General features: G+C 47.0%; 1 protein-coding gene and 1 long non-coding RNA gene across 2 annotated transcripts in view; both read left to right on the top strand.

The window, feature by feature from the left end:
- Positions 1-3026, top strand: part of LOC149335883 (uncharacterized) — a 41157-nt gene extending 38131 nt beyond the window's left edge. The window contains exon 4 of the long non-coding RNA XR_016284119.1: positions 652-3026. This is a non-coding gene — a long non-coding RNA (uncharacterized LOC149335883). The remainder of the gene's footprint in view (positions 1-651) is intronic.
- An 8407-nt stretch (positions 3027-11433) lies between these two features.
- LOC149335882 (uncharacterized) lies at positions 11434-25150 on the top strand. Its single transcript, XM_089554582.1, has 5 exons — positions 11434-11715; positions 15863-16101; positions 21717-23184; positions 23461-23936; positions 24778-25150. The coding sequence occupies exons 1-5, from the start codon at positions 11434-11436 to the stop codon at positions 25148-25150; spliced, it is 2838 nt and encodes a 945-aa protein (XP_089410708.1).
- Positions 25151-26208: the final 1058 nt, after the last annotated feature.

Here is a 26208-nt window from a genome sequence, read left to right as displayed (position 1 = left end):
GCTCAGAAGGAGGGAGGTGACATCGGGTTAGAAGTGTATAGGATTAAAAATGTGTTTAAAGAAAATACCGAATTGACAAACCGATTTATTGCACCATTACAAAGAAATGTAAAGGAAAAATCCAAGCATGGTGGCAACTGCCGCCACACCATTTCAAAGGGGACGATCCTATCTTCCATCGATACATCCAGCATGGAGACCGTCGAAAGCTTTCAACCATTTTCCATTCACCGCTCAAGTTGACTTGCCCTTCTCGATCTACCCTCGCCTGGCGGATTAGCGCGGCGAGCTCTCCTGGGGCATTTCCCCTGTTTACATGAACGTGATATGTCAGAAAGTCGATTCGATGCGCTACTGTCGCATTCGTGTAAACGCGGCTATTCATAAAGCACTGCTTTTTTTTTATCTGTTAGGCCACAAAGCTGTCGCGGTGGCTGTACCACTTTTTAAAGAGCAGGGCATTCAACTTGCGACGTCTGGTACAGTTGTTAGTTTGTGATGAATACGTCTACTGCCGACTAATGAGCTATGAAAGTTTTCTGTAATGCAACGTCAATTAAGTTTATCCTTTATTTTAGACAAAGCGAATAAAATGACTCCCGTGCATTTCTTTTCTCTATTCCTCCTTTTTTTCTGGCAATCTTCCTCGAGTAACTACGACAGCGCAGAGTGGCCTGTGGACAAGAGATCGTAAGTGGAAGAAACGTTGCTCATGAATTCATCCTTTCTTCTCTGTGAAGTGTATCGTATATGGGATCGATGCCTGTACATTCTAAACAGAAAGAATGAAAAGGGAGCGCCTTCCATTTTATAAAATTCAGTGTGCCAGAGCCCAGCTTACTTTTTTGTACTCCCACATAGGCGTATTTATGTTTAGAGTGTATATTCGGCGATTGTGTATAAATACTCGACTGAACGATAAGATATTGAGTCACCCAGATAACAAATGCTGTACCTACGTGTTAATTACCGTATTTCGCGTGCGAAAACAGCTGACCGCTTAAGTTCTCCTTGGAGGCTACATCAGGGATTAGTTAACAGGATTAGGCAAACGCAGCACAATGCGGCCCCGACCAAAAGTGAGAGAAACGTCAAGGCGGAAAGCTGAGCATAACTGGTGAATTCATAAAAGTGCGATGGAGACTATTCAACAAATTAATCAAAGTCCATTATGTGACTGATACCTTCGCGAAACAAAAAGAGATATTTCTCGTTGTACATAACTGCGATAATAAAAATACTTCTGGTTGGTTTTACAATGTCAGCGATAGCTCGGGACCAAGCAGTGCAATGCCAGCATAGCTGCTACCACTAGTTGCAAGCTGACTGAAACAGTTTCAAACGATCCTCTTCTCACATGATCTGTTTATATTTTTCATGCCCCCTTCGTTGCCAAGACCACTGGTGAGTAAGAAAATGATGGAATTTCTAATAAATAACTTTTCACCGAGACAGTTTGCTGGAATATGCACTGCGTTCAGCTACTGTGACTATGTGCAAATCTGGTATCTAAAGGCAAAACTTATGCGGTAGTAGCTCTGATATCCGTTTGCCAGCAAAGTAAATTGGTTTTATTTCAACATTTGTAAGGAAACTTTAGCAAGGACGGCTACACGGAAACAGAGATAGTATTACTGAATCGTATTACTGAATCGTACTACTGATCGTATTACTGATTGTATTACTGAAGTGCCATGCACTGGCTCTTGCTTACAGTAGTATAACCGGTGTCACTTTCGTACACGGTGCTCCGCACCATACGAAGAGTCATCTGGGTTCTGGAGGCCCCCAATGAGCGACATTGTAGCCGCGTTAATGTATACAAGACATGAGCGTCTGGTCTCAAGTCCAAATCGTCGAGTTCTCTCCATCTTATTTAGCCTTTCATTTGTCTGAAGCACAGCTTTCGAACACTCTACGACGAGATATTCCATTCACGCACGGCTTTGATCAAAGAGTGGCTTGTGTCAACACAGTCCCATTCGCTCACAATTTTCGCTGGGTAGTAAATTTAGCATGGCGCGTACCGCTACCGCTTACAGCGTACCGTATAATAGCTCGGTATAACAGCTGGTATAATAGCTCTATGGCGTACCGCGCCCTGCCACATCGGACACGCTGATTGGACCCGACACGGCAGGCAGGCGCGATGTTGACGGGCTTTAGTGTTGACGGGATTGTGGTGCCACCTGACGGCCATAGGGCAAACTGTGCATGCACAGTAACTCTCGTGGTACGCGATAAGTGGTAGTGGTAGCGGCACGCGCTATGCTGGAAACATCTGAATAAAACTTCCTCACTACCGAAAATATAGGAATGGATACATGTCACAGCAATCATTAAGCGCTCTCTAACATCATAAAACCCTTACCGCGAAAAGGCGCGGCAGAAGTCTTGCAGTGGGTGGAAACGTGTATCACACCGTGGAAATAAAGAACAGTTAAGGAAAGTTAAAAAGGGCAAACATTTTTTGTAAAAAATGACAACGTTTACGCTGGACAGCAATGACAACCGCGATTTGCCCAAGAAGAGTAACGTTTACGCTAGACAGTGATGACATCCGCGATTTGCCCGAGAAAAGCAAACATTGTCATTTTTTTTCATTGTTGAGCACACTATCCCAGGGAATCTGTACAAAAGCTTCTAGCTCGCACAGAGAAAGAGCGAGGGAATCTTTTTATTTTTAGCTCATGTTCGAGCCTTTGTAGTTTGTACAGCTGCCGCCACGTACCGCGTGGCGCTAAAAACTCAGAATAACCGTAGGAATTTTGAATGTTAGGTACATGGGCTTGGTTTTCTATCGCTGCCAGTTATACGTAGTTGGCCTGAGAAGAGGAACCTTTTTATAGGTCAGATTTCGCAGCGAGGAGGACGACTCCGGCATGATCATCGCATAATCTCTTAGAACTCTCTATTTTTCTCTAAATTACAAGTTTAAAATATCCCCATTGAGTTACTCGGTGTCGGATAGCGCTAGCTGCTCAATCTCCATAAAAGCTGGCCATTACCTCGAAGTGTTCAGTTCTGTAAAAACACGTCACTCTAACTGTCAATTGGCATTTTTTTTCGTTCTGCATCAACAGAAGCCATGCGGACTGGACATGGACTGCCAGTACGGATTTGAATGCACCCAGTCTGGATGCAGCCCCTCAGAGAGGATTGAAATATGAAACGCTGCGGTCGCCGTTGGCTTCACAGTTCGGTAAAGGAAGCGATGCACCGAGGAAGCTGGGCCTGGTGCAAATAAACACTCATTTATTTTTCCGTCTAGTGTCCAAGCGTTTGTCTCCAAGGCTCTTAAGGCCCCCAACTCACCGGGTGCGCCCTCGTTACACCCCATCCCCTCCTTTCACTTATGGCGATTCAAGATACAGTGTGGGCTTGAGTTAAAAACCATCAACCGTGGTCAAATGTCGGCAGGTTTTTCGCAGCAATGATGAGAATGGGTGGGATGTTAGTTAGAAGGAGTCTCTTTAATTATACGTCAGCTGGTACCACAACACCATTTAACTTAAGGACGACGCAGCGAGCTATGGAAAGGAAAATGATAGGGGCAATGTTAAGAGATCGGAAGCGGGCGGAGTGGGTGAGGGAACAAACGCGGGTTAATGACATCCTAGTCGAAATCAACAGGAAGAAGTGGGCTTGGGCAGGGCATGTAATGTGAAGACTCTTTAACCGCTGGTCCTTAAGGGTAAAGGAGTGCATTCCCAGGGAAGGCAAGCGTAGCAGGGGGCAGCAGGAAGTTAGTAGGGCAGATGAGATTAAGAAGTTTGCAGGGGTAGGATGGCCGCAGCCTACACAGGACAGGTTTAATTCGAGAGACATGGGAGAGGCCTCTGCCCTGCAGTGGGCGTGGTCAGGCTGATGATGATGATGATCATGATGACGGCACCAGTAGCGGGGACGTAATGCACTATCTTCCTCAGATGAATTGTTGCGCTAGCAGTATCACCTTGTCTCTAAAGACAACACAACATCAGTGGCAAAAACGCCGTTGTCAGTAAGTCCGAAGCCTCCACTCACCTGCACCCTCGAAAAGCGCCCCCCATATCCCCCATCCTTCCATCTTACCCCCCACCTCCACCTAGCACAAGACCACGTAGCAGCGGAACGAAAAAGCAAAGACGAAATCAAATTGACAGACACAATTAGAAGGCGATCACTGTAAAATTGAAAATGTAAAGTTTAACCTAAAACCGACACTGCTAACGCATATTTGTCGAGTAACACCACGCCGGTCCACTTCTGTTTTCTGTATCTATGTATGTTAGTTATTCGTTATCATGCCCAACAATTCTGGACAAAAGTATTTTTGAGAGAGAAGCTGTTCATGATCACAACTTTTTTCATATAATGTAAGATTTCACTATAACAGTCAAAATACAGGGTCTGTTCTGAAAGTAGTAGGACTGGTTTTTTCCTGGGCGAACGGGCGGACGAGAGGTGGTATGCGCGTGCAGGATCGTTGAAGAGGGATATTGGGAATGCTGGGGAAAATCGGCAGTCGGCTCTCGGCCGTTGAAGAGAGGAGGTCGCTTGTACTGTCGACCCCTGTCGAAACGTCTCGTCACGCAGAATCATCGAGCGTTTACTGGATCAGCGATACGCGAACAAATTTTGAGTAAATCTTGGTAAAACGGGCAAAGAGACTCACAGCATGATTAAGGAGGCCTACGGTGACGCTTCCATGGGTAGATCAGATGTTTTTTGAGGGGCACAAGCTTTTCCGAAAAGGTAAGGAAAGAGTGGAGGAAGACGACCGCTCCAGACGCCCTTCGACCAGCAAGACCAACGAAAATGTGTAGCGAGTGAAACATTTACTTAACAGTGATCGTAGAATGAGTATCAGAATGATTGCTGATGACTTGAGCATTCCTCAAACCCAAGTTTTTGAGACCGTGACAAAAAACTTATCCATGAGGAAAGCGCGCGCGAAGTTGGTGCCTGGAGTGTTGTCAGAGGAGGAAAAGGCCAACCGGTGGATCTTCTTCATCATGTGAATGAGGAACCCGATTTTTTGCCCAGCCCAAGGCGGCAACGCTGCCTCAGCCCCCCTACAGTTTCGGCTTGGCCCCGCCAGACTTTTTTCTATTCCCGAGAATAAAATCGACGCTCAAGGGGAAACATCACGGATCGGTAGAGGCGGGTCAACAGGCCGTGACGAGGGAGTTAAACAGCACTCCGGTCCAGGCGTTCCTGGAGGCGTACGAAAACTGTGAAACTCATTGGCAGCAGCGTGTAGGTGCGGAAGGGTGCTGCCTTGAAAAATTGTGATTGTTTGTACTATTCTCTTGAATAAATTTTGTTTAAAAAATGAGTCCTACTACTTTCAGAACAGACCATGTATACACAGATAACCCGAAGGCAGTATTGCATTTTTTTTATTAACGTGTCTGCTATCGTTAAAAGTGTTCCGCGTTGGTTTTCTATCGCAGTCATAACTGTTCGTTGCAATCAATGGAAGCACTTTAAAAGAAATATTTGGTAAATATCAGAAGAATAGACTATTACCTTCGATATTTTCATCACAGTGACTTACAATTTTACAATTTTCAAACCTTTTTGTGCGGGAATGTTGAACATGTCGTGATTTCGTAACGAAAAAAAAATCGACGTTGGGCTCTAAGCGAAGCCCTTTTTTTTGTTAAGGGTAAGAAGCTAAGGGTAAGAAGCAGTAGTTTTTATTGAAGCCGGCTACGGCAGAACCCTTGCATGAACCCACACACTACTCTCTAAAACTCAAAAAATGCTTATTATCATATAGGACCCTTGCAGGCAGCTACAGGCAGGGACAGGCATCCTCATTCTTTTGGCGCCCTCATGAGCTCTCTGAGTCCTCATGAGCGTAAGCCGCCATAGTTGTATTCGTGTCTTTTTATTAGTCTACTTGTCTTCCCTGCTATTTTGCGGATCTAAGGTTACGTAATTATGATGGGCAGGTGAGAAGTAGGCGTGATGGAGAAGAGCTTTGGAGATCCTGCGTTGTGGAGGATGGCACGCAGTTCCATTTGGTCGGAATTTTGAACACCGGCCTGGATTGAGAGCACAATGGAAAGGAAAAATTACTGCGGTGCTTAACTACTGCGCATTCCTCCGTCCGCGTCAGAGCCTACTCCATCCACTGTAGCCACACACTGCGCTCTTCCCTTTGCAGCACCTTCTGCATGTCCGTCATCTCCCCTATAAGTGGAAAGGGAGATTAGCCCCTCTGCACTTCGTCAGATGTACAGAACTCTACAACGGCGGACACCGCTTTTTCTTCACTACGGGGCTTCTTACGTTAACGCATTAAAATGAGCGATCTCTGCGTGAGTTCTTCAGCACAAATGTGAAGGACTTCTGAAGTGTTCATACTTGGCAATCGCTTTAAAATCAAGCATACGCTATGGTCTTATCTGAGAGTGGATGCAGTCTTCTAAGTATAACGGAAGCTTAATGGTTTAGCGTTGCTGTAATGCAGGAAGTGGCAAAGCGGCCTAAATTCATGAATCAGAGACTTGATGTCAATTTTTACTTTGTACGTAGGAAAGTACACGTATTCGATATCGGAAATTCATACCTGCTTAGACTGTTCTAGAGCCAAACGTAATGGTTGGTGTAGGGGTGTTATGCGGAAGGGGTTTTTCTTTTCTTTTTTGAGAAAAGGTAATTTCCCGCACTGACACTGAAAGACGACACACCCAAACAGCGATTAGCTAAACAGGAATCATTTTCTACAAGTTTGTCTTTCCTCAATGCTTACAATTTCTTTGGGCTGTGGGTAGACGTCCTCCAGACTTTGCATAGAAATTCTCGTAAGAGAAGAGCAGGTGTGTCACTCTGTAGTAACTCTGCAAAAGAAGCTGAGAATAAGACGAGAAATAGAGGACATCGAGTCAGATGGTTTTTGTTTTAGGGAGGTTTAACGTACCAAAGCGACTCAGGCTATGAGGGACGCCGCAGTGAAGGGCTGCGGAAATTTCGACCACTTGGAGTTCTTTAACGTGCACTGACATCGCACAGTACACGGGCCTCTAAAATCTCGCCTTCATCGAAATTTAGCCGCCGCAGCCGGGATCGAACCCGCGTCTTTCGGGTCAGCGGCCGAGTGCCGTAACCACTGAGCCACCTCGGCGGGGCGCATCGAGTCAGAGGCGGAGTTTTAACATGAGGCGCTGTCTCCTTTGTAGGTGAGTATGAAGAGTCGTCAGTGGTCGTATAGTTTAAATGCGTACTACTCACGATGTCAGCCACCAGAATAAACACTAGGCTTTGGCTGTTTCGTTGCCCTCTATCCGCAACCAGCAGCCCTTCGAGGGCGTAGGCTTCAGCCCTTCTGCTGGACTCAGACCAGCTGCCCAGGCTGATGAACATGGGTCCCTTTTTTATGCAACAAAGACCTCCAGGAAGCATGCCACCTTATCAGCCTCGAGTACTTGAATATTTCCTTTTGGCTCCCGTCAAAACCTTCGTCCACATGTCTTCCCGCAAGCTCCAAGCTACAGATAACTTCCTTCGGAAGAGTGGTTCCCGACCCGGCAAAAAGGACCGTCAGCTATCCCACTGATCCAAGGCTTCCCAAAAGGTCGCTATGAAATGTTTGCCGCTGCTCCAGGTGTTTACAGTACTTTTACGGCGGATTCTTAGATTCGCCACAATCCTCAAGAACCCACTGCAAAATTGTCTCCATAACCTGAGTTGCTTTGGGACGTTAAACCCCAATAAGCCTAAACCAAAATTGAGGAAGCCCGCACCGCACAGCTGCTTGCGTATGTCTCTCTGGCATGCAGCCTTTTATTTGTTCTGCGTTTCACTACGCTTCAGCAGAAAGGAGACAAGAAGTTGCCATGATGATGATGATGATGATGTCCTCAGGCTGAATGCCTCTCTGTCCTTCTTCTTCTTCCTCTTCTTCTTCTTCCTCTTTATAATGGCACATACCCACATGAGGGATGGCCAAGGTGTAGTGGCGTAAACAAAGAAATTTCCGTAGGACTGTGACAGAATATAGGAGCCAAGCGTGAATTTTGAAAAGTGTATCGATGAAAAACAACAGAAGAATATTTAAAGTTAAATAATAAAGTACATTTTGGTGAAAAGAAAAGAAAAAGAGGACAACAACAACAACAACCAGTTGCAATTATGTCATCGTGGAGATTCCCACAAATTGAACCCAATGCAAATACTTCGGTGCTCGCACCGAACGATAATAACACTCGTAGAGTTATCAGGAGCCCTAAGCTGGAGAGAGGGACCTCCAGGTAAATCCTTCTTTGAAGTGCGAACTTTGGACAGTAGAGAAGGAAATGGTCTACAGATTCAACGTCCCCGCATGAGTCACATAGTTTTGTCGGTGACTACCCACGTCTGTATAGATATAAATAAACTGTGAATCCTGCACAGCAACCGCGTCAATGATACCTCACACAGCCTGGTTTTACAGGAACGGACGTTCCATTTATATGCTAAGTGCTGATAATCAGTGGTATTTGTAAGGGATCGCGTAACCTGACTGATATGTGTTGGAACCGCTGATACCTGGAAATCGCCAGCAGACTGAAATTCGGGACAGGATGAGTCACTGATCCGTCAAGAGCTGACCTTGCTAAGTAATCAGCCACCTAGTTTGAATGAATGCCTGCATGACCAGGAACCCAGACAATACGGACCTCCTTCAAAGTGGATGGGACAAAAATCGCAGGAAACAGCTCAGAAAATCTTTTTGTGAAGTTTCAAGGGAGACTAGAACTGACAAACAATCAACCAGGATGATAACGTGAGATACATGACATGAAATTTTGTGCAGGGCCATTCCAAGAGCCAAAAATTCCGCAAAGAATATAGGAGTATAATCTGGGATGCGGACAGAATAGCTCCATGCCAGATCCTGCGCAAAGATGCCAACTGCAGCTTTTTGGCAGGTGACGGAGGCATCCGCAGAAAGCACCACATGATGGGGGTATTCCGCTAACTAGAAAGAATACCGTTTAAAATGTTCGTGGGCATGTGTTTCGCATGAGATGGGAAGATGTGGACAAAATGGAATTCCACTGCTGCTGGCGTGTCGTCAACCCACTGCAAAGAATTGAGGTCAACACCAATTGGTGTTAAAAGGTTCCGCGTTAAGGTAATTTGTAGCATTTCATAACGTGGTCAATGGTGATAAAAGAATAAGGCGGGCTGAGACACAAAAATAGGTTTGGTTTGGTTTATGGGGTTTAACGTCCCAAAGCGACTAAGGCTATGAGAGACGCCGTAGTGGAGGGCTTCGGAAATTTCGACCACCTGGGGTTCTTTAACCTGCACTGACATCGCACAGTACACGGGCCTCTAGAATTTCTCCTCCAAAGAAATTCAACCGCCGCGGCCGGGATCGAACCCGCCGAGTACTGACAACAGTCATCAGGTCCAATGACCTGACGAAAGTTCGCACCGTGAGTATTTGAAAGCTGGAAATTAGATCAAGATTACTGGCTTCGAGATAAAGCAGGGCGTTTGAAACTGATTTTGGGAGACCAAGGCAGAGGCGTAGAGCTCGCCTTTCTAGTAAGATTAAGGGTTGAATCTTGTAGTTTGCGTTACCAGAGAACAGAATGCAATCAGTCAAGTATAGGTCTTACATAAGCTTTGTATAATAACAATAATGCGTCGCGGCGCATCCCAAGCTTTTTATTGGCGATTCGTGTCAGCCGGCATAGAGCGCGTTCTGCTTTAAGCACGTTGTTCGTTATATGAAGGGTCGAATCTAATGCTGGGTGATAAGGTACCCCTAGATATTTAACGGATTCCACTTGTGGAATATTATGCAACCTTCTTCTTCATCTTTCCACACCCCTTGACTCACACAATAGTGTGCCGTGCGGTCTAAGAAGAAACTAGCGAGAATTTACGCAGTATGCAGTAAGAACACTCATGGACATAATATGAGGCGCCACAAGCCTTAAAAACACCAATACAAGCTCCTGCCTTACAAGACTAATTACTCAAGCCGAAGCCTCTTTTTAAAAGGTGTTCGAAAGTGAGAAACCCGCTGACATTATTCAACGTACCAGTTTGAACAAGGTGTTCAGGTTTTCTGCTGAGCGCAGCGCAATTTCTGCAAATTATTAGAAAGAAACGAATCAATCCATCTCTGTACTCAGGTAGAATGGACGTAATTTGTGTTTTTGAGTCTAACACAAAGGCGCGAAAATCCGCGCACGCTTTAGTAACCTATAGAAACGCATAGGTCCGAAAAAGCTGCATCTTTCATTATCATCATCATCAGCCTGACTACGCCCACTGCGGGGGAAAGGCCTCTCTCATGTATCTCCAATTAACCCGGTCTTTCCCCGCAAACTTCTTAATCTCATTCGCCCGCCTAACTTCCTGCGCCCCCTGCTACGCTTGCCTTCTCTTGGAATCCACTCCGTTACCGTTAAGGACCAACGGTTATCTTGCCTTAGCATTACATGCCCGGCCCAAGCTCATTTCTTCCTCTTGATTTCCAGCTCGGACGAAACGAGTGAAAAAGAACACATCGAAAGAGCCCGGACAGCAGCCTACGTCAATGGGGTTCCGGACTGAGGGCTCCAACAGCCGCTACAACCTCCTAAACAATTTCATTAAAATATTTTACCACCATTTTCGACTATGGTGTCATTAACCCGCGTTTGTTCCCTCACCTACTTCACCGCTTCCGATCTCTTAGCGTTACACGTATCATTTTTCTTTCCCCAGGTGGTCGAAATTTCTGAAGCCTTCATTACGGCGTCCCTCATAGCCTTAGTCGCTTTGGTACATTAAACCCCAATAAACCAATATACCAATCTTTCCATTGCTCGCTGTGTTGTCCTTGACTTAAGCTGTACCATCTTTGTAAACGTTAAAAATTATTTCAGTAAAAGGCTATTTTTTGTTAAAACGTGTCAATCAAGGACAGAAAGGTACAATAATATTCAAGCAGTAGTCTCATTAATTAAAACGGGACGGGACTTGCTGTTACGAAGTTAAGCAAATAACTCTGGGCTCAGTACTGACGTCATGCCCAAAAGGTAAGCGCCGTAAAGACAAGCGCTCGCAGGTAAAGCCAGGTTTTCGCCACCAGGTAACAAACTCCAAGCAACGGTATTTAAGAGCTCATTCTTAGGCGGCGAAGAGCTCAGTAAACATTACATCAAACATTAGTTCACGAGCACAGGCTGCAGTGTTCAGGTATTTTTCCACACCGGATGATGCGAATACGGCGTCTGCACAAAAGACGAAGCAGAAGGAGCTCGCGGGTACGAGACAGCCGCCGCACGTGGCACGCTCACAGGGCTCCTTCAGTCTCAAGACCAGCGGTCCGCAGCTCTGCGCTCTTGGAACACTGCTCGCCTAGCTTTCGCTCCGCCCACTGCTCTCGCATCGGGAGCGGCTTGCTGCTCAGGCGCCCGCCATCCCGCGGTACCCGCGGGCGGACACGTCCCGGCCATGTCGGCGAAGGACCAGATTCGCCAGAAGCTCGACGAGCTCATGGGTACCGGCTGGGACGGCGTCAAGAACCCCATCCACTACTCGGACCCCAAGGTGTGTCGCTGCTTCTTGCTCGGCCTGTGTCCTCACGACGCGCTCGCCGGCACCAAGATGTCCATGGGCGCCTGCTCCAAGATCCACAACTACGCGCTCAAGGCGGACTACGAGAGCAGCTCCAAGACCGTCCGCTCCAACCAGCACCGTTTCTACGAGCTCACTGTACTCACCTACCTCCAAAAGGTATTATTTGTTTACCCCTTTCGCGTTTGTTTTATTTTCGGCTCAATATTGCAGCGGTGGTTATGTATCCCAAACACTCCTGCCTGGCTGCGCAATTTCGAGAGCCAATGCAACAGTTCTGTTCAGTTCCAAGGGATAATAAGTTGCTGACTACAGACTCCTCCGTAGTTAGATTAACCTTTGAATTCAAATGCATCAAGTCACTTTATCGCACACAGTCTACAAACGAATTGGTTGCTGGACTTGTGACCTCGCTGGCATGGGGCGTGCGACTGCACATGCCTCTATCACGATATAGCCTGTGCATGAAAGTTCTGGGGGCCGCTGGTGGACTGAGAACAACAACAACTGAGAGAACCGATTCCTCTTCTCTATGCTTCTCACTTCTTTTTCTTCCACTTCGTCAACACACTTACCGTTAATACAAGTAGGGTCACTTGTCAGCCTATCTGCCCCACATGCACGCAAATTCCGTCGTGGAGTGGTGCGGCCGTAGTATTAGCATGCCGGTCAGTGTTCGTAGAACTAGAATGAGTTGCTAATTAAGTTCTGCATGGCGGCCAAGTCGCTTTCAACTGCGTTTAGAAGCGCCGTAGACGAGCTAGGCGCTAGCTGACAGTGGCGGCACCCCACGACCAATCTTTTAACTAGCCTATTTGTATCGTGCACAAACGTGTGCAAACAAGCGCTTCAAGCGATAAGCTTTTGGATATACAGTTTTGTTCAAAAGTTCCCGGGTCACAACATGACCTGCTTTTGAGCAGTATAGTCGATCAGTTACTGCGCCTGTAAAGCTACTGCTAAGGTCCTCAAAAGTCCTGATGAGACTACTCCTATCTTCTGCAGAGATTTGGAGCTTCGAGGATCTCGTAATTGCTCCACTAAAATGCTCGAAAGCAGACCTTGTGCCCCAGGAACATTTGAACAACACTGTACAAGCTGAAAATCCGGTTCATGTTCAATGGCATGCAGAGACGGGTTAAAATGGCAGTGATACCGTATATTTTCTTCTTGCGACAGTCTCAAGTTGCAGCCTTGTATCCCGTCAGGAAATTTGAAGAATCTGAAGAGCGAGTCAAAAGACAATTCGGATGAGGTCAGTTTCGCGGCAAAATTAACTTTTACCGCTGGTTTTACATGGATGTTTTGATGCCAGCATTCGAGGTGATCCTATGTGATTGCTCTCAGGATATTCATTGAAACGGAATGGCATGCCACTGATAGCCCAAAATGGTTTTTGCTGCTTGAATAATTTCGGTTAGCAAATCGGCTTCATGTTATGAGTGTGTCACACTGGTCGATCTCTTCGGTTTTTACGAAGACACCGCAGTTGATGTGCAAGCCTTTGTCAGAAATGAGGGGCGCACAGCCCAGAGACAGTGAAAATGATTTAACGTCGCCTAATGGTGAAGGCTCTTGCTTACTATTGCAATGTTACAAAATAATTGGTTGCGAACTGCAAAAATGCTCCAGTACTGATATTTCTTTGCGCGAATAGGTCGATATTAACCCATTGTTCGTAATTGCGACGTCCATGTAGCTGTGCCTTCGGCCCTTGAAAATCACTTTTCCGCTTGCATACACCTTTGTCGCATAAGTTTTGCCATGCAGCAACTCATTTCTGGAAAAACAATATTTTAAAAAACCAAGAGCCTACATAAGAGAGGTGCGGTTCTCAAACAAGCGCCCGCCTCAGGTGACTAAGAGTACGCACATTTCAACCATGAACACCGAGTAGAAAAGGCCTGTACATGACTGTATAGCGATAAGTGTCTGTATCACGACATATGCGTTAGGTTAGGATGTGGAGTTACATCTATGGAAAGCGATGAAATGCATATTTTAATCAAATTCTGTTTCATTTTGATCATTTTTGCTCCTTTTTAAGAGCCCACGTCCCCGCTCAACCATTTCGGCAGGTGAATGGTAAGAATTGAACACAACTGGAGGGAGAGTATCACTACGTTTTACCTCTTAAACGAAGGCATAGGCACGCACAAAAGGAGAGGGGGAAGGGGGGGGCGAGGAGAGGGGGAATGGTGCAGCGGCCCTCCTATAACCATCAAGGCAGGAGCGCAAATTTTGTTCCGTAACGTTCCCTTCTACCCACGGGACATGAACAGGCGTAACCTTAAACATCCTCTCCGCCACCCCCTCCCTCATCGACAGACCTGTGCACGCCTATGGAAGAAGGCACCATATGCCTCCGTACGTACGTACCTCTGCTCACAACTGTTAAACACAACAAAACTGCTGTACAAGCGGTTACGCTTTGAAAACAGTGCGCGGAAAAGTAGGAGCCGGTCGTCGGTTTCAACCTGTGCGCACGATTAGAGATCCGTAATTGTTTTTGAAGGTATTGTTTTTACTGAAAGTAACGGGCTCGACAGAACGCAAGAGCAGTGTCTTTATAAACTCAATTTCGAGTTACCGCACTGCAAACATTTTAGAAGCATGTGCGTGATCGATGTAGCAGAATGACAGCCTCCAGGCCTCCTTGTTGCTTCTTCTTTTTCTCGATAAAAATCACAACGCCGTTGATTCTCCTCCCAGCGCACGTCTATCGTCTGGCGATGCACTGGCACGCCCCATGTCTCCAAACACAATTCTTCCTTCTTGCCGTTTATTCTTCCGCTCTTTCTCAAAAAAAAAAAAACGAGCAAATCGCCGCTTAAAGGGACAGTGAGGAGAGCTCTATTAATATGTTTTTTTACAGCAAAATCCGATAGTTCGGCATTTCATGGCTTTGTTGCCACTTGGCCGGCAGCGAAAGATGCATTTATTTCTAAGAAATTTGGATTCGAAGTTGAAAAAGTTTTTCCCGCCGCTCTGACTCAAACTTGGGATTCTCTTATGACGACACAGGACTAAGTGACGTGAAGCATGACATGCACATGACGTAACGCAGACTCCGTGATTTCTTTCGGCCAGCAGTGCGGCCTGGCAGCAGCCGAAAAGAAAGCTATTGCCGGCCGCACGTTGAAGGCATCTATCGGCTATTGCGGCCGTCGCTACCGTCGCTTCGTTTACGTTTGCACCGGCGTTTTGCCAGCGCTACGACGGATCCCGTTCTCGAAGTCGTCAACGAAATTCTAGCAAATAGACACCATTAGCATACCGTGTACCTTGTTACCGTTAGCGGAATACCGGGAGGCCGCCTACCGCCGGTGAGCAGGCGCTGATTGGTCCCGATGCTGCAGGCGCGCGCGTAGCTGCCGGGTACGTGGCGCCATCTGGCGACGTCAAAGAGATTTGCGCATGCATTGGGTGCGCCTCAGTGATTCGTGGCTTCTCGTGGTCTAGTGTTGCTAGAACCATTGGTTCTAGCAACACTGTTTTGTCCTATGACGTCATCACGCTTGTACTTACGAGTTTGGCCTGTGGCGGCGATACCTGTATTTTGGTTCTTGCTCTTTTCTACGTTACAAGAGCTTTGTTGTCAGTATGAGTGGCGTTTTAGTAATCAGGAGCTTGCATTCTGTCGATACAAGCCAACTTCAATTTCTCCTCAGTGTCCCTTTAACGTATGGAAGGTGCACACCTTCGCCAAACTGCTAGTCAGTCATACGTTCAACTTAAACAAAACGCGGTACTAAGTAGGCGGCTTCCAGCCCCATCTCGATTAAATATAGGCGTGTCCTCTCGGTCGTGAACGCATCTTAGGACCTGTACCCCGCACATTCGTGTTCGCAAGAAAAACTCCACAACGTAAAACAATTGGCGCAGCTGCTGTATGCCCAATTTATTAAGCCTCGGCGCATGTTTTAAAATTTTCATCGAATGTTTTCTAATAATATGTCCCGTGATCACACCCATGACATTTCGGGAGCTATGGTGTACCACACGATTTATTATGTAGTGTAGCGCGCTCTCTGTTCTGATATATACACTACAACAGCAACACACGCGTTGCTCTGGGCGGTCTGGGCGCAGATGACGACGAAATGAGTAGTTACGTGCGGTGTATGCGGAAAAACGCTGCCTCTAAGAGCACGAGTCCGAAAGGAATCCAGCTGAGCACACAAGAGCAAACTCTGAGCATAACTGGCATCAAGTAACACGGAAGAAAACAATTATTGCGGACGTGCATTGACCATGGGTAGAGCACCAATGCACGTAACTACTATTTCCTTTCCTTCTCTGCCAGGTGATCCGCTCGTGCGAGATCATGGACCGTGCCAAGAAGGGCCGCCTGACGCGTTGCCAGTCGAACGCCTGGAACGGCCGCATCGGCGACAAGGAGGCCGAGCTGAAGGCCTACGGCGAGCTGGTCGACAAGAAGCTCGTCGAGGCCGAAGAGCTGGGCAACAAGGGCAAGGTGCAGGAGGCGCTGGCCGTCATCAGGGACGTCGAGCGCCTCAAGCGCCGTCGCACACGCATCGAGAAGTGAGTCCTTCGTGTTTTATTAGCTGTAGCCTTTTGCCTTTCCCGAGTTGAGCTCCACTGTAGTTAGTCCGTGAGAAAAGATTGCAAGTTATGCTAGCCAATAAATTCCGCAAGCTGTAAGTTGTCTAATTCTCATTATACGATGGAAATTTTTTATGTGGGTAAGAAGAAAACCAATAGCATCGTTTGTTTGTAAAAACTTGTTTTTTAAACCGGAGTAGAACCTGAGTGTTGTCTTTGTGCTGGTTGTAGCCGAGCATTTCAACTGACACTTCGTTTTAGCTGTGGCTCCCAAAATGAAGCCTTGTTTCTTGTATTTGGGTGACTTCGGTGCAGGTTAGCTGGGCCGTAAAAGTCAGTTCATCTTAACATCCGTTTGAACGCACTACAGCAGCTACCTGCCCATACTCAGTCGATGCAATGCGTTGACAGCGGTGATAGCCAGTCAGACTTGCTTATAAGCTTGCTACGATGCTTCATTCGATGACTTTGGGATGATGATCGTTGATGTTGACGCAATGCAAGCAGCATGTTTTCGGTTACAGTCTCGAGTTGACGTCGTCAATATTATTGTGATGAGGAGGCTTGTTAGCGGCGCCGATACTAATCAGTCCAGTCAGGCGTGGCTCGGCAGCTGAAAATGTGGGGCCTAGCTTTGTATAAAGACCTGATGTCATGCTATAACGAAAAAAATTGCTTTATGGAACATGCTGGACAGCTACACTAACAGGCTTTTGTTTTTTCTTCTATTGAGAACCTCCATAACATCACTGCACCTAATCGCGCACTGTAAGGGCGGAACCTCTGCTCATTAGACCTTAAATTGATGGTTGCATAGTTTTTCGCCTTATAGCCTACGCACAGTTCCCTTAGCCTGCAATTTATCGGCATACGTTGCTTTCATCGCTGCTGATTTCCCCGCAGTCGCAGGAGCATTTCAGATCAAACTGGGCATCTAAGTACGAGCAAAAAATAAATAAAAAATACCTGGGAAGAAGAAAAGAAAAGAATGAGGTGTAGCTCTCCTTCCATTTTCGTCCACGAAATGAATACTCTATATAACTCCGTGCCGAACCCCATTAAACTTAATGAACAATTATTGGGCTGAACCTTCCCAATGGTTTTAGCCGTTGGTGGTCTGAACTGCGCCTCCCAGCGAAGCCTCAAAAGAGAAATGTAATTTTCTGCTTGCGTTCTATTCGAACGTCAACTTCACGTCTATAGTTCATACACTGATTATTTCATTTTTAAATCCGGTCTGAATAATAAAAAAGACGTTTAATTACTGCTTGTAGCATAATTGCTTGGCGACGGAGTACTTTCGCATGTCGCAGAGAGGAAAAGTTTCAAATACAAAAGCCGCTCACTCCACCAGACAGCAGCCGAAAACACAGCAGAACACTTTTATTCACACATAGAGCCGAAATCCTCTGCATAGAAGACTAACGCCGGAATTGGAACCTTTCCTGAGAGCAAGAAAATGCGCGCCATCGCAGCCCTTGTCTAAACTGTGCAATAATAACAGCGTCAACTTCTGTTTAGATGCATGAAAAACAACGCCCCTCCCTCTGGTTATTGTCCTGAGCCTGCTCATTTGCCCCCCCCCCCCCCCCCCCCCCCCCCCCGCTATTCACCTATGCCCCTATCCGATAGCGCCACCCTATCTGAAAGTCCCTAGTAAGTTCGGCATTATTGAGGTGGCACTATCGGTGAACAACAGGCAAATAATGCACAAAGGGCATAAACTTCTCAATTTGTAGCACGGCATCCAAGAGCAAAATAGAATTCGTTGTTGCCTGCTAGAAAATTCCTGAGATGTAAACCTCAGTCCAGTTCAAGTATATATATATCTGAAAATGCGCTCGACCAAACAGGCTTTTCAGGCGTTCCTTCTTCAGCTTCTTTCACTAATTTCTTTATCATGCCCGCCATCTCTTCGAAGATAATGTCCGCAAGTTTAGGGCAAGTAGCAGCTTTAAATACAGCGGTCTGTGTTAAAAACTGCCTACGAATAAGTGCACATGTCCTTGGGTCGTGCAAGTCTTGCCGAAAGGGCCAGAGGTGTCAAGTAAAATATAGGTAAACAATTATTACCTGCATTTTTATTATGTTGTTCTTTCATAAAAATAGCAAAGCTCTGTTAGTCTGCAAGTCTGCAGATAAACTCGGGTTCTCACCTCGTTGTAAAAAAGTTCTTATTTGAACACGCAAAAAGATAGGAACCGAGAGCAACAAGAGCAGCGCCTGTGTGTATTCTTGTTGCTTCCATCCATGTCTCACTGCACTGTTCAAATATGAGTATTTTTAGTTCGTAAGATGGCGGCGAAGAGGCCTAATTGGTTGTTTTAAATGTAGCAATTTTTTTCGACCCAAGTTCCAATGTTTTAGCCCGTGAACAAAGAAATCAGACTTCTCGGCTAAGGGAAAATGGTCAGAAAGAGAACCCATTCACTGGTGTTATCGTTCAGTACGATAGTATGCCGCAAGGTATATTTAGCTCTTTGTTGCTAAAATAAGTAGTATACTTTCGTATGACTGTGAAAAACGCCTTGGTATCTTGTCACGCGTAGGCGTCAACTGTGAGCCTCGGTAAGTAGAGACATCCCATACAATGCACCCGTTCGCTCAGTGGTTTGTATGAGTACCTTTCTGTTGTTATAGAATAAAGATTGTTCTTTTCGGAATGTGAACTAATTGTACCACCCACTAACCTCGGGTCTTCTTTAGCGAGAAAACTTTCGAATAAACAGAGTAAGTACCTCCTATCACTCGGTAATGCTTATTTCTTGCCAGAGAGTTTGTAAGTAGGGACATTGTTCTGTGGTTTGTACGTTTTTTGTGATTTTCTTGCCCTTGTATTTTAATGCACTCCCGCTTAATTTTTTTTTTGTGTGTGTGTGATGAATGCAGCCCAATATGCACGAAGACTTTTTTGGGGAGGTTTAGATATCGCTCTTGGGGAGCGCCATAGGAAATATTTACTGCAATAAAAAACAAATCCTTATTTTTCCATCATTAAACATCTAAGCGGTCGCTTGAAGCGATCATGTAAGCGTTAAAACCGTGGTTGAAGGTTGTTGAAGGATATGGTGTGTGCTTGGAAATTTTCTGCATGTTAGTCTTCTGAAGCTAGCCCTTCTTAGGACGGGTTATTTTCGAAATGCTGTGGACGTCAAGCTCCCAAATTATAGCCATCAAGAGAACCCCTGACACATCTGGGTAAATCTATGGTCGCCTATCTCAAAGTATTCTGCACCGCTCCCGAAACTTCGAAGACTCAGATATTATGCAGACTTATTGTTGCTCCTTAGAGATTCAGGTTTACAACAGAACTTGAGATTCACGACACAGCACTGGAAGTGCTAAGACTGTCCAATTCATCATGGCGTCCACCAGGCGTCTCATGAACTGAGTTTAAATTAAGGATTGGCATTTAGAAACACATTAAGAAGCGTGATGACTGAGAAAAAAGTAGTATGAAAACAAGGGTGATGGTTTTGGCTCACCACTTAAAGAAATTACGATAGTCTATACGTACTGCCTAGAGAGGCTATAGATGGTAGACTACCTGAAAAAAAAAAATTGTAAGTGCATGCACTCACTGAGAGATTTACTGCAGACTGGGGGAGCGGTTGACACTTAGGCTGTCCCAGGAATGAGCTTCATAGAGCCGGTAGACACGCGTGCAACACTTCACTGAGGCACCACAGTCACGCTTCTTCAACTTTCCTTTCTTGCGTTAGTGGCGCGATATTTCCATTGCCGAAGTGAAAGGCTAGTTAATGTGCAGCAGACCACACAGAGACAAGTTGACAGCTATAGAGGAAGACAAGTCGCTCCTAATGAAGCGACTTCAGAATACAGTCACGAGCTATTTTTCCGTAGCTGCGAAGTCACGCAATAGGTGATAGCCTCGTAGGGCAGAACGCCGACCATGAAAAGAACCCGGCGAAAAAAAAAAAAAAAACAAACAATATTACGACTTCTAACGTCACTCAATCCACTTCTCCATTCATAAACTGTCTCTGAGTCGTCATTGCAGGCTCTTTCCAGCGTTTGATACTGCACACGTGCTTTCTCTCTCTCTTTTTCTGAGCACGCTGTTTGTCGCGTCGTAAAAAAAACGCACCCATCGACAAACTTTCCATGAAGTGAGCAAACTGAAAAGAGACTAAGCAGCGTAAGGTGCGAGAAACGACCTAGCATAATGCCAAATCAGTTGCCGAACATCTGGCGCGATTCTCGTGATCCAACGTGCGAGTCCCCAGGCCAGCACAGTACAGTAGTACTGAGCGAAGAGAGAGAACTTCTGAGGCAGGTAATTAGAAGCTTTCATTACGAGTGGCTGACGAGTTCCCTGTTCCACAACTTCTGCGTGTGTAAATAGTTAGCATTATTTCCTATCAGCAAATTTCTTTTGGCACTTTCTGGAGTCTCCGTCTAGAGTCAATCGACGTTAAAGCGCAGTCCGATGGTGTGCCGAGCGCGCTTTTAAGTACCGTCAGACGCTACCCAGCAGTAATTGAGTGTCCGTTTGAATCGAGCGATGTGTCCAGCAGTATACTCTCGCCAGCTACTGGGCTTGGGTCTTTTCGACGACAGGTGGCTATCGTGCGCGTCGAATTAACAGCAGTGCACGTCAGTTTTATGCACACAGTTGGGACCGCACTAGTACAACAGAGATAAATTAATGTTTGGTTCCGCAATGTAGCATTTTGAGCTTTGTGAGCGACGTGCTCACAAAGCTCGGGTCTTTTGGATTTTCGCATAATATCGCGTATAAAGGGTTTGTTACTCAAACGCGGGAGACTCGGAGCCATTCCGCTTTCCCTTGTTTTGACAGCGAAAAGTGAGCGGAGACATTAGAGATAATTTCGGACACCAGTGTAAAGCAGGTGCATAGGCGTGGCAAAGGCGTTGCTCGCGCTGCCTCAGCGGTCATGCATCGCGCCGTTCTGTTGTCTTCAGAGCATTAGTTAAAGAACTAAATGCCACAATTCCTTTCTTCAGGGTATACTAACACTACGCTGTGCTTCCCTTTCTGGACGCCGGTATTCAAGTTTTTTTTTTTTTTTCAAGCACGCAGCACACAAATCCCTCCTTCAAACTTAAAATTTAGCGCTCGCGAGTAGGCTTACTTCTGAGAGCTACGGTGTAACCGATGCCATCGGATATAACGGAGGCGCCCCATCACGCAAACGGACAACAAATGCGTGAGACGGCATTGTAAAGCGCGTCATAGACCGTCGAACGGTACAATAAGCTTAGAGTACCATCCGACATAGCATCTTCAATTTCGCTTGCCTTCTCCACATCCCATGCAGCACAATAATCGACCCAATATTGGTTACGTATTGGCAAATACTAGTCCTACAAAAGACCAGAGTGAAGCCGTCCATTCGCAATATTGTGCATATTACCTGTGCTGCGTGGGATAAAGAATAGTCAAAGGATGTTGGCCATCCTTCTCACGTCTCCGCTTACAATCCTCGAGTCGGCGCCGAAAAAAAAATGATACTGCGTGCTTTAAACTTGTGCCGAACGCCGCATGAGCAAGAGTGGCACCTGAGATTTATTCTCACAGCCTTGCTGTGTGGCTTGCCGCTTTGTCCCAGGTACCTGGACCGCAGGCCCAACGAACCCGTCAAGGAGCAGAAGCAAAACATCTGTGAAGAGTGCCAGCTCTGCATCGGCCTCGACGACAACGAACAGCGCATCGCCAACCACTCGAGCGGACGGCTGCACAACGCGCTTCTGGCCATGCGTCGCAAGATCAATGAGCTCGCCAACAACCTCGAAAAAGCTCAGGTGCCCGGCGACTGGGCGCGATTCGAAGTTGCGCAGCAGCAGCAGGCGCTACCGATGCGGTTCAACTCGCGCCTCGACCTGGCATCGACCAGGGCTCACAGCTATTCCCCGAGGTCTTCTTCGTCTCGGCACGGGCGAAGCCGCAGCAGAAGCCGAAGTCGCAGAAGGTCGTACAGCTCGGACTCCTACAGCAGCTACTACTCATCGCGATCCCGGTCGGGGTCACGCCACAGGTCGCGCTCCAGGTCTCGCCGGTACTCAGAGAGCCGGTCCCGGTCGCGCTCGCGGGACAAGTCGCGTTCAAGGTCATCGTCTAGATCACGCTCGAGGTCCACAAGTAGCCGCCGCGGTCACAGCCACTCTCGAAGCCGATCTTACAGCAGGTCCTATACTCGGTCTCGCAGCTACTCGTCTGGTCGTTCACATCGCAGTGGGTCTCACTGCCGGTCGAGGTCGCGCAGTTGTTCCGACCGACGTGAGTCACGGTCCCGAAGCCGCTCGCATTTGAGCGACCACCGTGACCATCGCCATCACCGCGAAGAGCAGCCGCAGCGTTCGAGCAGCCCACTCAGGTCAAGATCGTCTAGACAAGTTTCAAATGACGAAGGCGGACGAAAAGTTGCCGATAGGTACCGTGACCCCAAAAGTAACACGAACGAGCTTAGTGTTAAGTACGACTCCAAGCGATCTCTTGCTTCCAAGGATGGTGGTCAACAAGTGACGGTTGTCAATGATAACGCTGGGGTCTCTGGACTATCGGCCAAAGAGTCGGCAGAGAATGATGCAGTTAGGAATGAAAAGGCAGCAAGGTCAGAACCACACAGTTTGTTACCTGACTTTTCGCTGCAAACTTGTTACCCAAATATCAGAGGACACAAACAGACCTTAGATGAAAGCAAAAAGAAGTATGAGGATACTGCAAGGACTAAAGCAGCGGAGACGCCAGCGAATCGTGGTGCTTCGGGTGAAATGAAATCCGTGGAAGTGACGCTAGCTCCTATGGAACAGTTGAAGACAGAAAAGAACAAGACACCTTCTGCGTCTGAAGGTTCCAAAGCGTCGATTTCAACGAAAGCGAGGACCATTACACCAGGAGAGAGCAAAAAGACCTCTAAAAGAAAAATTACATCTTCGAAAACGAAGGTTCTCTGCGTCCGTGAAAATCAGAGATTGACTACTATCAATAAGCCTGCCATCAATATTGCGAGCCTTAAGATGTTCAACGCTTCACAAGGACTCCGAAAGCCAATAAAGATAGAGAAGCCCGGTGAAAACGTCACCCCTGTCGAAACGGTCACGAAAGCGCCAACGAGCGAACAATCTATACAATGGCACCGAAAGCCAATGCATAGAGAGCAGCCCGGCGAAAATCTCACCCCTGTCGAAACGGCCACGAAAGCGCCAACGAGCGAACAATCTACACAATGGCACCGAAAGCCAATGCATAGAGAGCAGCCCGGCGAAAATCTCACCCCTGTCGAAACGGCCACGAAAGCGCCAACGAGCGAACAATCTACACAATGGCACCGAAAGCCAATGAAGAGAGAGCAGCCCGGCGAAAATCCCACCCCTGTCGAAACGGTCACGAAAGCGCCAACGAGCGAACAATCTACAAACGCTCGTCCGACTTCGCAAGCTCGTTCCGAGACAGTTCAACCCGCCAAAGCTGAGGCTACGCCGTCGTTGGTCTCTAGTGATAGAGAAGGCACTAAGACAACAGGCCAGGAAGACCGGAAATCACGCAAGCAGATTGCTAAGCAGGATATTTCTACTGCAAGCAGCTCCTCTGTCAAGTACCAAGCTTCAGCGGAGTCATTAGCGGAGGCGACCCTGAGAGCTGTGAAGAAAAAAAAGAGGCGACCACCGCCACCAGCTAAACCTACTCCAAGAAACCATCGTGGGAGTGAATGTTCTGAAACCAGCAGTAGCAGCTTGGAGACATCCAAACCCAAGAAGAAGCCAACTAAGAGGCCAAAGCAGTCTGTCGAGAAAACTACCAAGACAGACGCATCAAAGACAACCCGAAAGTGAGTGATTTTTTTTTAGCGCCTGCGAAAGCAGTTACTGTTATATTAAACGTAACAGCTTTGGTGCGCGCTTATGCAATCATAGGGCCGCGATATTATGCAAAGTCAGGCTCCAGAATAGACTGTCGCATTCTGGAACTACTTCCTTAGTTAACCTGCTAAGTCTGCCTTTTTGCTTCGAGGTGGTACACCTAGCTAAATATGAGCAGTAGACGGTAGCAATGTCGATGAACTGTGAACAATGATGCACAATTATTGTAATGGTAATGCTAAGAAGGTGTATCACTTTATGGTCAATCAGACGCCGCGGTGGCTCAGTGGTTATGGCGCTCGGCTGCTGACCCGAAAGACACGGGTTCGGTCCCGGCCGCGGCGGTCGAATTTCATGGAGGAAATTCGAGAGGCCCGTGTAGTGTGCGCTGTCAGTGCATGTTAAAGAACCCTAGGTGGTCCCCTCACAACGGCGTCCCTCATAGCCTGAGTCGCTTTGGGACTTTAAACCTCCATAAGCCACAAACCTTCTTATGGTAATCTAGCAGAACTTTTTGCTGGGCTAGTTGGTCCATTCTGACATTGGTGAAAACCGCTCTTTCCTGTCACTTCCTCGTTTCGCCTTCGGGCTTCTTCTTTCGCGCTGTTTTCACCAATGTCAGACTTCTTATGGTCAATGTTTCTGGATTGGTTATTTATAACCTCTGCAGCAGTTTAAGAAAAAAAAATGCCGTTTTTAGGTTTTTCATGTTCTTATAGAACACACATATTCGTTGTAGCGGTTATTATGATTTTTTTTTGCACAATGTCCAAGACAACTCATAAAGTGCCCTACACTCGGCTTCTGCAGGCCCTCAAGACGCCAGATTAATTCGCCATCTGGGGACGAGAGCGAGAGTTCGTCCTCCTCGTCTCAATCGCCGCCTCCGAAGCGCGGCAAGGCCAAGGGGTGCAAGCGGTCACACCGGAGCCCAGTTACGCCGACTGGCAGTTCAAAAAGACGCGGCGATGTTTCCACCAAGGCCTCAAAGAAGAAGAAAGCCAACACCAAAAAACGACACAAGTCATCGCCCAGTAAAAAGGCCTCCGCAAAGACGAGCAGCCGGAGAGAAGCGTCCTCCAGCGACACGTCTTCAGAGAGTGACTCGGAGGACCGCAAACCAAGGCGCAAAGTGAAGCTAGTGAGGAAAGTGAAAAAGGTGAAGCGCAAGAAGTGCAAGTGAAGGGTGTTTTTCGTGGAAGAAAAACGTATCTTGGGTTCATTTTTAGATAATGAGAAATGTCTGAACTGACTAAGGATGCACCCAATGGCCACTGGAACTCCCTTTGACGCCCTGTGGACGTCCCAAACGCGCGCAGGATGTCCATGGTAGTTTTAATGTTCATTGGGCAGGCAGACTTGGGAAACTAGTTTAAAGACTGTACGTAACTAGAGGACTTTGACAAACTTTCTCCCGCTATCTAAGCGGTGAGCAAGGGTAAAATGCCACCAATCTTACACTTGCTCAATGACAAGCCTTGCACGCTGGTTTTGCCGTTCCCAACGCAGTGGAACTCAGGACTGTGACGTCGTCTCCATCGTGAAAATGTTTTTTTTTCCTTCTAAAGGCCTAAATATCAAGTGCGAGGTGTTCCTCCATGGTAAAGGCACGAAGGCCGTGGCAGACACAAAACACAAGGCGTAAGACTTCGTGCGAAAGGAAGACCAACCCGCAGACCAACCCAAGTGAGGCTCCTAACGTAATCTCAATGCCGTCTTGTGATCAATGACGATGACCCCGGTTCCAGGGGCAGTGTTGCTTTGCTACTACCAAGAAAAGGACTTCGACTCACTACGAGACGTATGAAGGGACCGTGGACTGTGTTTGTACAGTGTTTTTCTTTTTCTGTGCTGCGTGCGATGACATTTACTGCAAGTGGAAAAGTAGCTTGTGTGTGCGTGTGAGTGGGTTATTTTACTGTGTGCACAACACCCGAGGATTCAGCAAACAATGCTCACAGAGCGCTGCTGCAGAACTCTAACACAACGTGCGACCCTTTGACAATAAATCATTTCCTCCGTCCTCTCCATGGGTGTTCCTAAAGACCTTCATATCGCTCTCTATCCATGGCGTACGTTCCAGGGATGCTGTGTCGTGTATCTGCGTGCACACAATGCCACAGTTTCACGGGCACCATCGTCATGCGCATCATCCACCACGAAAATTACGTGAGGTGTGAACTCTGGCTTTGCTAATGCTTCGACGAAAGCTCTGGACAAGGTTCTAAACCACAACGTTTC

Source organism: Amblyomma mixtum, chromosome 7 (assembly GCF_055824585.1).
Source record: "Amblyomma mixtum isolate Tamu chromosome 7, ASM5582458v1, whole genome shotgun sequence".
Classification (NCBI taxonomy): Eukaryota; Metazoa; Arthropoda; class Arachnida; order Ixodida; family Ixodidae; genus Amblyomma; species Amblyomma mixtum.
The sequence above is the reverse complement of the archived record's forward strand: the minus strand, read 5'-3'. Positions and strand labels throughout refer to the sequence as shown.

Coding starts and splice junctions, on each gene's coding strand:
- LOC149335882 (XM_089554582.1), top strand. CDS start 11,434: ATGTCGGCGAAGGACCAGATTCGCCAGAAGCTCGACGAGCTCATGGGT. Junction 11,716..15,862: donor TACTCACCTACCTCCAAAAG/GTATTATTTGTT, acceptor CTTCTCTGCCAG/GTGATCCGCTCGTGCGAGAT. Junction 23,185..23,460: donor TAGAGAAGCCCGGTGAAAAC/GTCACCCCTGTC, acceptor AAGAGAGAGCAG/CCCGGCGAAAATCCCACCCC.